Source organism: Mastigoproctus giganteus, chromosome 2 (genome assembly GCF_048544385.1).
Source record: "Mastigoproctus giganteus isolate SK-2022 chromosome 2, ASM4854438v1, whole genome shotgun sequence".
NCBI classification, from domain to species: Eukaryota; Metazoa; Arthropoda; class Arachnida; order Uropygi; family Thelyphonidae; genus Mastigoproctus; species Mastigoproctus giganteus.
Genome location: NC_143576.1, coordinates 216,187,607 through 216,200,758, shown reverse-complemented (window position 1 = coordinate 216,200,758; position 13,152 = coordinate 216,187,607). Strand labels below are relative to the sequence as shown.

At 36.5% G+C, this 13,152-nt stretch overlaps 1 protein-coding gene across 1 annotated transcript in view; it reads right to left on the bottom strand.

The window, feature by feature from the left end:
* LOC150090085 (uncharacterized) overlaps nucleotides 1–13,152 on the bottom strand; it is a 460,543-nt gene that overhangs the window by 358,880 nt on the left and 88,511 nt on the right. The window contains exon 5 of the mRNA XM_090389755.1: nucleotides 9,197–9,354. Coding sequence (XP_090245881.1) covers nucleotides 9,197–9,354 — 158 coding nt within the window. The remainder of the gene's footprint in view (nucleotides 1–9,196; nucleotides 9,355–13,152) is intronic.

Here is a 13,152-nt window from a genome sequence, read left to right as displayed (position 1 = left end):
GTAAGTTCTCCTGGTATCATTGCAAAAGCACTGCTGGGATATTTATTTTTACTGCTCCTCCTTGAAAATCCTGAAATTTTTGTATAGTCTTCATTTTTATTTTTGCCCAGTATGCAACATAACTATGATGCCCAACTTCTGTACTAATCTACCAAGTGGCATTCAAAGTAGAGATAAGCCTGTTCAACCATTTTTACTGAAGACCAACACTGTTATTCTGATATAAGCTGTACATATGCATAACAAAAATTATCTAGTAATTTTGCATAGTCATAGTAGTGTTGTTTCTGTATATTGATTGTCAGAAAATTATTATTTTATACAAATAAAAATAAAGTTAATGGCACACGCACAGCCTTAAATGCAGATTGATAACCAATATTGACTGACATAACTGATAACTCATAATTGTGAGTCTTCTACAATCGACTCCTCTGATTCTCCTACATTAGGTAAAGCATATTTGTTTTCTAACGTTGTTATAAAAATCATTTAATTTTTTTTTCCAAACTTATGACGTACTGTAAAATTTGTGGGTTTGGAAATAACAGAACTAATTTAAACTAATTAATAGAATCAATTCAAAAGGTTAATTTCCTTTTATGTTACCAATCTTATTGCCCACACACTATCTTAAGATGGAATTCACGACCATTTAGATAGAAATGGAATTTTGAACGACATGGCAGCATGGTGTTGTAAAGGGACATTTTTGTATATAGTGTGTGCTGGATTTAGAGCTGGATTTAGGGAATAATTTCGACATTGTTTATTTAGATTTCAGCAAAGCATTTGACTCAGTCCCACATGGGTGGTTACTTAATAAGCTGTAAGGATTTTCCCCGTGATTAGAATCACGGGGAAAATCCTTAAATGGATAGCAGTATGGAAATGGAATGTGACTAAAGGCAGGAGGCAGAGGGTTGTGATAAATGGTTATTCCTCAGATTGGGTTAATGTAAGAAGTGTAGTTCCCCAAGGATCAGTACTGGAACCACAGTTGTTTTTAATTTTCTTAAATGACATTGATGAAGGGATAGAGGACATGATGTCTAAATTTGCAGATGATGTAGAGATTGGTAGAGTGGTTAATGATCACTGCCAAGCAGAGCTTCTTCAGAGTGACCTAGATGGACTTCAGGGATGGCCAGAAAAGTGGAAGCTGTGCTTTAATACAGCAAAGTGCAAGGGCTTACATGTGGGGAACAGTAACCTCAAAATAACGTATACACTTGGTGGAGTTGAACTAAAGTCAGTAGTGGAAGAAAGGGACTTGGGAGTTATGATATGGTCAGAAATGAAGTTCTTCGAACATTGTAGACAGGTGGCAAGGAAAGCCCATGGTGTTCTATCAATGATCTATCAAACATTTGCTAGTAGAGATGAGGACTTCATAATCCCATTATATAAGGTTATTATTAGACTACACTTGGAATAAGTGTTCAATATGGAGACCTCACCTAAAAAAAGACATTGAGCTTCTTGAAAGGGTACAAAGATGGGTAACTCGCTTAGTGAGTTCAGCAAAAGGGCCTCCATATGAGGAAAGACTTCGAATATGTGGGTTGCAGCTTGGAAACTAGGCACAGTAGAGCTTGATTGAGGTGTTTAAGGTGCTGACAGGCAAAAATAAAACAAATGAGGGTGAAATTTTCATGGTTATAAATGATTCTAGAACTAGGAGCCATAAATTCAAGTTTGGGGAGAGATGTTTAGACTGGATTCCAGGAAGTTTTATTTTAGACTGTGAGTTATAAATTATTGGAATAAGTTTCCTACACAGGTGATTGAGGCAGATAGTATGGGAATATTCAAGGGTCAGCTTGATTATGTACGGGAGGATTACTGGATTACCTACACTAGTTACCTACACAAGGAGAGAAATGCATAGGTTGTCTATTTCCTTTTCTTTTATTATTTAAAAAGTATTTCTTTTATTTAATTTTATTACTATTATTTTACTTCTTTTTCCTTTAATTTGGCTGGTGCAGCATAAGCCTTAGGCTTCCTTGCAGCATATGGCCATTACTAATGCTAATAAGCAGTGCATAATTCGAATTTGGGGAGTACAATGTGTACAGAAAGGATAGACAGGACAAGAAGGAATGAGGGGGTATGATGTTAGTTAAGAAACACAAAATCTAAGAAAGCGCATCCAATTGATGTTGGTGGACAATGCAATGTTGAGTACATTTGGTATGACATCAGCACTGGGAAAGGAAAAATTAGAGTAGATATGCGTTATAGGCCTAACGAATCTGACGTAATGAGCAGTTGTACAGAGAAATAGAGTGAGCCAGTAAATCAGAGTGTGTTATAATGGGAGATTTTAATTTCCCAGAGAATTTGTAGATTGGTCACTCACACTATCAAGGGTTTTGTGGATTTAATGGATGATTGTTTTCTACAGCAGCATATTCAGGAAGCAAGTAGAGGGAGTAATACTCTTGATCTGATTATCAGTAGTGATTCTTCATGCATTAAGAATCTGCAAATAAAGGAACCACCAAGTGGCAGTGATCACAGTGTGCTGAAGTGGGTTTTACTCAAAGAAGTAACAACCATCAAGGGTAAAGGGAAGGGTTTTTGCTTTCATAAAGGTGAGTCAATGTTAAATACTGAGACAGTATTTAAGTTCTGCACGGTGGGGACCAACTGGTGACATTACCAACAGCAAATTCTAAATAGGAAGCATTCAAGGACTTAATTTTGGAGGCTACTAGGCTTTTCATTCCAACTAAGAAATACGGTTCAAGATTTATGCCTAAATGGATGTCAGATGAACTAATTAGACATTTGGCAGAGAAGAAAAATGAATGGGATACATATAAATTAACACACAGAGGCCTATGATAAATATAAGCTGCTCTGTAACCAAGTCACAAAGGAGGTTAGGCAGGCAAAGGCAGATTACGAGAAATCTTTGGCAAAGGATGCAAAGAAAAACGGCAAAGAGTTCTTTACTTATGTAAACTCTAGAAGGAAGGGAATGAATCAGATTGGTCCACTTAATATCGATGGTTCAACTGTTGATGATCCTCCTCAGGTAGCTAAGAAACTAAATGAATATTTTACATCTACCTTCACACATGAGGAGTTATTCAGGGAAGGGAATGCCAGAGGTGTATTAAACTCTGGCAGTAAGCTAGATAATCTTGTAATAACTGAGAGTAAAGTGGAAGGAAAATTGTTGAAGATAAGCATAAGAATGGCACCTGGGATGGATGGAATCTATCCAGTTATATTAAAGGAGGCAGCAAAGGAAGTAAGCAAACCCTTAGCCATAATTATGAGAGCTTCCTTGGACTCAAGGGAGGTACCCATGGACTAGAGATGTGAAAATGTGACTCCAATCCACAAAGGAGGATCAAAGGGAGACACAGGTAATTAGAGACCTGTTAGTTTAACTTCTGTTACAGGTAAATTAATGGAAGCACTGGTTAAAGAAGCACTGCAGGATCATCTAGACCAGACTTCAGTTATGGCTCAGACACAGCATGGGTTTGTTAAGGGAAGTCTTGTCTGACCAATTTGATTGGATACTACGATGTAGTCACAAAGGAACTGGATGCAAAGAATAATTTTGATATCATATATTTGGATCTTAGAAAGGCTTTTGATACTGTTGCACATGGAAGACTGCTGAACAAATTAGAGCAGTGTGGCATTGGAGGAAAATTGCTGCTATGGATAAAGGGATGGTTGAGTGAGATCAGACAGAGAGTGGTAATCAATGGACACTGCTCTTCGTGGACTAATGTTATTAGTGGAGTCCCCCAGGGTTCAGTGTTGGGTCCACTGTTCTTTTCTATATCTATAAATGATACTGATGGAGATATATCAGACTTAAGTTTGATATATCCCCATCAATTCTGATATATCCCCATCATGGGGGTATATCAGACTGAAGTTTGCAGACGATACAAAGGTCAGCAGGGTTGTTAATGACACTAATGACAGTATGCTGCTACAACAGGATCTAGAAAAGTTGAGCAGATGGGCTGAGAGGTGACAACTGAAGTTTAACATTGACAAATGTAAAGTACTGCATATGGGAAACAGTAACCCCAGAGTAATGTATCAACTGTGTGATACTGCACTGACGATGGTAGAGAGTGAAAAGGACGTGGGGGTAATTGTGCAGGCAGATATGAAGTTTTCTGAGCAGTGCAGACAGTCTGCAAGAGTAGCTCATGGTGTCTTGTCAATGATATACAGGAATTTTTCCAGCAGAGATAAGGAAGTGATTATCCCTTTGTATAAGGCAATAGTCAGGCCACACCTTGAGTACTGTATACAATTCTGGAGGCTGCATTTTAAGAAGGATATAGAGCTGTTGGAACGAGTACAGAGAAGGGCAACAAGTTTAGTGAATGGAACAAAGGGTTGCTCTTACGAAGAAAGGCTTAAGTTTTGCAAATTGCGGTGTCTGGAGACTAGGCACTTGCAAGGTGATCTGATTGAGGTGTATAAAGCCTTGACTGGTTTGGGCATGCTCAGTACTGATGAGATTCTTCCTCTTGTTCAGAATAATCACCTTACAGGGCATAAATTCAAATGGAGGAAGAACAGTTGTAGGATGGATGTGCGGAAGTTTGCCTTTAGCCAGCGGGTGGTTGTTCTGAACAACCACCCCCTGGCTAAAGGCAAACTTCCGCTTAGCTTAAATAAATTCAAAGAAGTGGACAAATTTTAGAGTGAATGGATGGGTGAAATAGGATTTTTTTTTTGGCTCATACTGTATAAGTTCACTTTCTTGCTGGAACAAACTTCCACCTGTCGCAGAGTTGATAGCTTAAAAAGCTTCAGGGCAGAACTAGACAAACATTCGGAGCAAGTAGATGAGTGAAATGAGAAGGTGGGTTTTTTTTTTTTTTTTTGGCTGATGTTATATAAGCTTGCTTTCTTGCTTCATGTGCCTTTGCTAATGCTAAATATAAAATTTCATCAAAATCAATAAAATTAGCTTTGAAAAAAAAATGTAATTCTCAAATTACTCTTCAAGTGAAGTTTCACTGACCTTGGCAGATAGAAAGATCAGTTTTCGATAAAAATCACTTAAAAATATTAGTATAAAACAGCAATGAGTTTCTCAAACAGTGATTTGGGGGGGGCCTATGATCGGGGCCTTTGGCAGGTCTTTTTTGCCTATATGATAACGCACCACTGTGGACTAATCTATTAGTGGTGTCCCCAGGGTTCTGTGTTGGGTCCATTGTTGTTTTCTATATTCATGAATGATATTGATGAAGGTACATCACACTTAATGTCCAGATTTGCAGATGATACAAAGATTAGTAGGGTTATCAATGACAGTATGTTACTGCAAAAGTTGGGCAGATGGGCTGAGAAGTGGCAACTGAAGTTTAACATTGACAAAGCAAAATACTGTACTGCATATCGGTAGCAGTAACCCCAAAGAAACGTACAAACTGTATGGTGCTACTCTTAGTATGGTAGAGAATGAAAGTGACCTGGGGGCAATTGTGCAATCAGATATGAAGTTTTCTGAGTAGAGCAGACAGGCTGCCAGAGCAGGTCATTGGGTCTTGTCAATGATATACAGGAATTTTGCTAGTAGGGAAAAGGTGGTGTTATCCCTTTGTATAAAGCAATGGTCAGGCTACACCTTGAGTACTGTGTACAGTTGTGAAGGCTTCATTTTAGGAAGGATGTAGAGTTGCTAGAATGAGTACAGAGAAGGGCAACAAGACTGGTGAGAGGAACAAAGGCGTGAGCTTACGAAGAAAGGCTTAAGTTCTGCAAGCTGCGGCATCTGGAGACTAGGCACCTGCGAGGTGATCTGACTGACATGTATGGTTTGACCTTGAATGGTTTGAGCAGGCTTGATGCTGACAGGATTTTTCCTCTTTCTCAGATTACGAGCCTGAGGTGTCATAAATTCAAATTGAGGAAAGACAGTTGTAGAAAAGTTGTGTGAAAATTTGCCTTTAGCCAGCGGTTCATTGATTTCTAGAACAAATTTCCATCTGTCATTGTCGAAGTTCATAGCTTAAATAAATTCAAAGAACTGGACAAATTTTAGAGTGAATGGATGGGTGGAACGAGGTTTTTTTTTTTTTTTTTTTTGGCTCATACTGTATAAGTTCGCTTTCTTGCATTGTAGGCCTCCAACATTCATCGGTGAAGATAAGTTATTAGAGCTGGAAAAGGAATTAGAAAATGTGGATTGGAATATCATCGGTTTGGCTGAAATAAGAAGAAGAAATGAATCACTTATAAATTTATCAAGTGGAAATCTGCTGTACACCAATGGAAACATTGAAAAGAGCGAAGGTGGAGTTGACTTTCTGGTCCATAAAGATATAAAATACAACATTTTTGAATTCAAAAGTACATCACCAAGGGTGTGAAGTCAAGAATACTTCACAGGATTTCTAAGAGGTACAAACTAAAGTTTATAATGCACAAAAATCGGGCCATGTGATGAAGCGGTTAAAGAAATGTACACTGAAACTGAGAGAATTCTAGATGAAAAGAAAGCGCACTACACCATTATTATGGGGGACTTCAGTGCTAAGGTTGGAAAGAGACAAAACAGCGCAGAAAGGAAAACTATACGAAATTTTGGAAATTTGTGAAAGAAATGAAAAAGGTGAAAGACTTGTGGAATTTGTGAATTTACAGAATCTCAAGGAATGTCAGTAATGAATACTTTTTTTTCAAGAAAAGGGTGAACAGAAAGTGGACGTGGAAGAGCACAGATGGATTAACAACTAATTAAATCGACTTCATCCTCACTAACAGGAGATATATTTTGAATGATGTTACCATCCTGAAGGTAAATGTTGGAAGTGATCACAGAATAGTAAGATGCACACTTAATATAGATGTAAGACAAGAAAGGAAAAAAACTGACTCTAGTAAATAATATGAAGGTCTTTGAGATAACAGAAGGGAAGAAAAAGCAGTATGTACTGGAACTTAAGAACACATTTGAGCTTCTGCAGACCTTTCAGGAACAAGATATCGACAAGGAATACAACTTTCTGAAAGTGATAAAGCCCAAGAAAGCTATAGGTAAAAAGAAATCCAAAGAAGAAAAAATTAGTCAAGAAACACTTGCTATGATGAACTGAAGACGAAAAATGAAGAGCAAGATAACCACTGACAAGGAAAAAATTGAGTATACTGAGTTATGCAAAGCCATTAGAAAGAGACTCAGAGAGGACATAAGAAGATTTAACACAAGAAAAGTAGAACAAGCATTAAGGGAAAACAAAGGATTTATATCAGCAGCCATGAGCAGTAATACAGAAAGACAAATGATACTGAAACTGAAGAATAGCAATGGTGTACTTATAAACAGCAGAGAAGGCATAATTCAAATAGCAGAAGACTACTATAGAGAATTACACAAGGAGTAAGGGAATGATGCCAGCAGTGGGGACGATGGATCACAAATTGTTGCTAATGCAACACATACCCGATATCCTTCCTGATGAGGTAGAATATGCATTAAAGAAAATGAAGAATCAGAAAGCCCAGGGTGAAGATGAAGTTACTGTGGAGTTGTTAAAATTGGGAGGAAGAAACATGACACAGAAACTGTCGAGACTCTTCACAAAACACATTAGGAAAGGCATGACATTAGGAATTGCATTATTCCCAAGGAGTGGAATAATGCTATCATAATTTTAATGAATAAGAAAGGAGATAAATCAGAAATTGGAAATTATAGACAAATTAGCTTGTTGTCCCACATCTAAAAGTTGTTCACAAGGACAATTACTAACAGATTAGAAAGAATACTTGATGAGAATCAACAGAAAAAGGAAGCTGGCTTTAGGGACAGGATTCTCAACAAGAATCACCTTCACATAATATCGCAGCTAATGGAGAAAGCAAATGAATATAAACACCATTATGCCTGGCATTTGTGGATTATGAAAAGGCACAGATACCCCATACATTATGATTTTGAAGAAAATATGAGAAAGCTACCTCCTTTATTAGACTAGACAAAGATGGTAGCAAATTTAAAATTGAGAAAGGAATTCGACAAGGAGACAATACCTCCGAAGTTTACTGCTGCCCTTGAGGAAGCTTTCAGAAAATTAGACTAGTCACAGAAAGGATTCAATTTTAATGGAGAGTATCTAAACTATTTATGATTTGCAGATGACATTGTGATCATAAAGAAGTGAAACTTGGGCACTCACTAAAAGAATGGAAGAGAAGCTGAGAACTACACAGCGAAGAATGGAATGAAATATATTAGGAATCAGACTGTTAGATAAGAAGAGAAACACATGGATTAGGAAGCAAACACAAATAAAGGGCATTCTTATCAAAACTAAAGAACTGAAATGAACTTGGGCAGGACATATAGCTCGAAGTTATGATGATAGATGGACTAAGAAAACAACAGAATGGTATTCAAGAGGAGCTAAAAGAAAACAATGGAGATGCACAGATGAAATTCACAAGTTCGTGGGTAGTAAATTGATGGTCATTTCACAAAACAGAAGGAAATGGAAAGTTGCTGGTGAGGCCTTTATCCTACAGTGGATTGAAAATGGCTGATGATGACAATGCTTCTACTAATCCTAAATACTCAAGATCTTTACTATCATCACCAGAAGAATATCAATGATTCCTCTTAACTTGATTTACTAAACTTTTATTTAATAAAAATTTTAAAAATTAATTAATTGTGAGGATTCCTGAAAGTCATAAAAAGTAAAACAATTTAATAATGTTGTTTCAACTGATATTTTAAAAATTAAGAAAAAGAAAATTTCTTTTCTTTTATTTATTTAAGAATTTATAATAGGCACACAAATTCATTTGTATGCCTATTATGTTATATAGGATCATTCTTATAATAGATTGACCTACATGGCTTTCATTAAACAACTGATTTCTTTCTGGGGCCCGATTCTTAAAATCTTGTTTTCTTTAGTTTTTAATGCCTAATACAAAAACCATCATATTTTCTTTATAAAAATAGTATTTTAATAAATATGTATTAAATAGGTACAGTATGTCATGTACATGACATACTGTACCTATACAATACTTTGTCTTATGACATGACATACTGTCTTATGTCATGTCATAAGACAAAGTACTGTAGCTACTTCTATGAAACTCCAAGATGTATTTTTTTTATAAATTTCTTCTGCAATTTTTTGCAAAAAAGGAATTACAACAAAAAATATTTTATACATACACTAGTCACTTTTTTATATATCTGAGCAGGTCCACTGCATTCAGAATATGGATATTCAGACGTTGCCATTTCTAACATACACATTCCAAATGCATAAACATCCACAGATTCATCATAATGCTCTTCATACATTTCAGGTGCCATGAATTCTGGCGTCCCTGTAAAATAAGAAATTACAATATACTGTCATAATAAATAATCCTACTAAGATTAAAAGCACTTGAAGAAAACAAATTGTTTACTTTAAAATAACCAATTTGGAACTATTTCTGCATGTTATCACAAGGTACAGAATTTAGCTCTATATGGTACTTTTTTTTTTTTACAAGCCAAAATGAAATGGTAACAAGGACATTATTAAAACAGACATATCAAAAGCTTACTGTGTTATCCAAATCTATAATTAACTTCTAGTAAAATATTATTTTCAGTTTAATAGTACAGGTAGTTCCTGACTTTACGAGTTAATTGGTTCTGAGCGCACGCTCGTAAAGTGGGAATTTATTTCCCATAGACATAATGTTAAAAATAGGGATTACCGTTCTCAACAATGAAATTAGTTAGCTAATTAGTTTATGTTTAAACAATGATTGATTTATCCAAAAAAATGAAAACGTAGCCTGTAAAATCAAGCAAATTATAATAATAAAGAAATTACTTATGACTTAGAAATATTAAAGAATGTTTATTCTTCATCATCATCGACTAAATGCACACTCGTTGATCACTCATTATTGGCTTGACACTAGTTGGTTTGTTGCACAAGGAGTCTTCTTCTTCAAAAATGCTTCAAGAGGCGTTTGTTTCCAAGGTAATCTTCTCTTTTCTTTATAAATTCAAATAGCATGCATAAGCATTTTTTTAATGGAATACACAAATTGCAACTAACACGATTTCCGCAGAGTAACAAGTTTATGAAGATTAAAAAAATGGAATAAATAGAAGATTCAGAAAATTTATTTATGTTTTTTATGCGATCGAAGATTTCAGTAAAGGGGAAACACATTTCACAATAATAATGTAAAAACCACACAATTCCAGCTATCAGTATTTTTGCAAATGTAATAACGTCGAGTTTACTACCCATTTATAATTGCTTGCAGTAACAGAAAAGTCCAATAAACCAGAAAGTGCAAATTGTTTTTATTGTTTTATTATCATGACCTCCAGAAATGCACTTAAGAAAAATATCACAAAGCCGCTCAAAATTGGTTCTAATAACAGAACATATGATAAAGATGAAAGTACAGTGCATTTTAATGATTTGAATTGGTAACTAATAAAATTTACACTATAAAAACCTTTTAGAGAGTTATATAGCGAAAATTTCAACTTCCAAGGTCGTGGAACGAATTACCAAAAAACAATGTGTTATTGGGTTCGCATTGTGATATTTTCACAATATGACGGTGTCTCTGGAACGGATTAATATCGTGAAGTAGGATACTCTATTGTATAGCTACGAGTATGGTTTGAAATTCGGTATTTATGAATGTTTAACATTCATTTTTTGCAATTAACCTTCATATATATTAATCATATATTATCTTATAAGGAAGTGCATCCAACTGATGTTGGTGGACAATGAAGTGTTGAGTCTGTTTGGTGTGAAATAAGCACTGGGAAAGGAAAAATGAGAGTAGGTGTGTGTGTGTGTGTGTGTGTGTGTGTGTGTGTGTGTGTGTGTGTGTGTGTGTGTGTGTGTGTGTGTGTTATAGGCCTAATGAATCTGATGAGTATAATGAGCAATTGTGCAGAGAAATAGAGTGAACCAGTAAATCAGAATGTCTTATAATGGGGGATTTTAACTTTCCAGATATTGACCGGAACTTGTGGGTTGGTCACTCTCACACTAGGAAGACTTTTGTGGATTTATTGGACGACTGTTTTCTACAGCAACATGTTCGAGAGGCAACCAGAGGGAGTAATACTCTTGATCTGATTATCAGCAGTGATTATTCATGCATTAAGAATTTGCAGATAAAGTAACCACAGTGACAGTGATCACAATGTACTGTTGTGGGAATTACTTAAAGATGTAACTACCATCAAGGCTAAAGGCTTTTGCTTTTGTAAAGTTGACTACAGAGGTCTCAGACAGTTTTTAAATTCTGTACAGTGGGATCAACTGATGATGTTACCAATGTTGAATTCTAAATAGAAAGCCTTCAAGGACTTAATTTTGGAGGCTACTAGGCTTTTCATTCCAACTAAGAAATACTGTTCAAGGTTTATGCTTAAATGGATGTCAGATGAATTAACGAGGCTCGTCGCAGAGAAGAATAACGTATGGGATGCATATAAAGTATCAGGTGACACAGAAGCCTATAGCAGGTATAAACTTGTTTGTAATCAAGTCACAAAGGAAGTTAGGCAGGTGAAGGTAGATGAGAAATGTTTGGCAAAGGATGCAAAAAAAAAAAAAAAAAAAAAACCAGCAAGGAGTTCTTTACTTATGTAAAATCTAGAAGGAAAGTGATGAATCAGATTGGACCACTTAACACAGATGGGGTTGACTATTGATGATCATGCTCAGGTAGCTGATAAACTGAATGAGTATTTTCCATCTACATTCTCACATGAGGAGTTATTCAATGAGGGGAGTGCCAGAAGTTTATCGAACTCTAACAGAGCTAAGTGATTTGGTAATAACTGAAAGCAAATTGGAGAAGAAATTGTTGAAGCTAAGTATAAGGAAGGCACCTGGGGTGGATGGGATCTATCCAGTTATGTTAAAGGAGGCAGCAAAGGAAGTAAGCAAACTGTTAGCCATAAATATGGGAGCTTCCTTGGACTTAGGAGAGGTCGCCATGGACTATAGGTGTGCAAATGTATCACCAATTCACAAAGGGGGTTCAAAAAGGTGATACAAGTAACTATAGACCTGTTTGTTTAACTCGTGTTTCAAGGAAAATAATGGAGTCACTGGTTAAAGATGCATTGCAGGATCATCTAGACAAGACTGCAGCAATAATTCAGACACAGCATGGGTTTGTTAAGGGAAAGTCTTGTCTGACAAATTTGATTGGTTATTATGATGTGGTCACAAAGGAACTGGATGCAAAAAATAATTTTGATATCATATACTTGGATTTCAGGAAAGCTTTTGACACTGTTGCGCATGGAAGACTACTGTACAAATTGGAGCAGAATGGTATTAAGGGTAAGTTGCTACAATGGATAAAAGGATGGTTAAGTGGGAGAAGACAGAGGGTGGTAATCAATGGACACTGCTCTTCGTGGACAAATGTTATTAGTGGAGTTCCCCAGGGTTCAGTGATGGGCCCATTATTGTTGTTTTTTTTTTTTTTATTAGTCGTTGGCGCATCGGCTTTTGTGGCCATAATGCACCTCCCAAAGTTTTTGCATTTTATTCTGATCCAAGCCCGAGGCAGGATTTGAACTCGTGATATTTGGGTTGCCAGGCAGGCACTTTACCTACCCGGCTGGCTATTGTTTCGTATATTTATCAATGACATTGATGAAGGTATATCAGTTTAATGTCCAAGTTTGCAGATGATACAAAGGTTGGCAGGGTTGTTAATGACAATAAAGACAGTATGCTACTCCAACTGGATCTAGATAAGTTGGGCAAATGGGCTGAGAAGTGGCAACTGAAGCTTAACATTGACAAATGCAAAGTACTGCATATGGGTAACAATAACCCAAGAGAAATGTACCAACTGTGTGGTACTACACTAAGAGAAGTGGAAAGTGAAAAAGACCTGGGGGTAATTGTGCAGTCAAATATGAAGTTTGCTGACCAGTGCAGATGGGCTGCCAGGGGGTCTCGTCAATGATATACAGTAATACCCCGACTTACGCTACCCCGACTTACGCGAACTCGGAGTTACGCGGTTCTTGATTTTTTCGTTTGGCAACGCTGCCGCCCACTATCTTCAAGGTCGTTTTTCATATGTTATCGATATCCGGTGCGACGGCGGAGATTGAGAGCG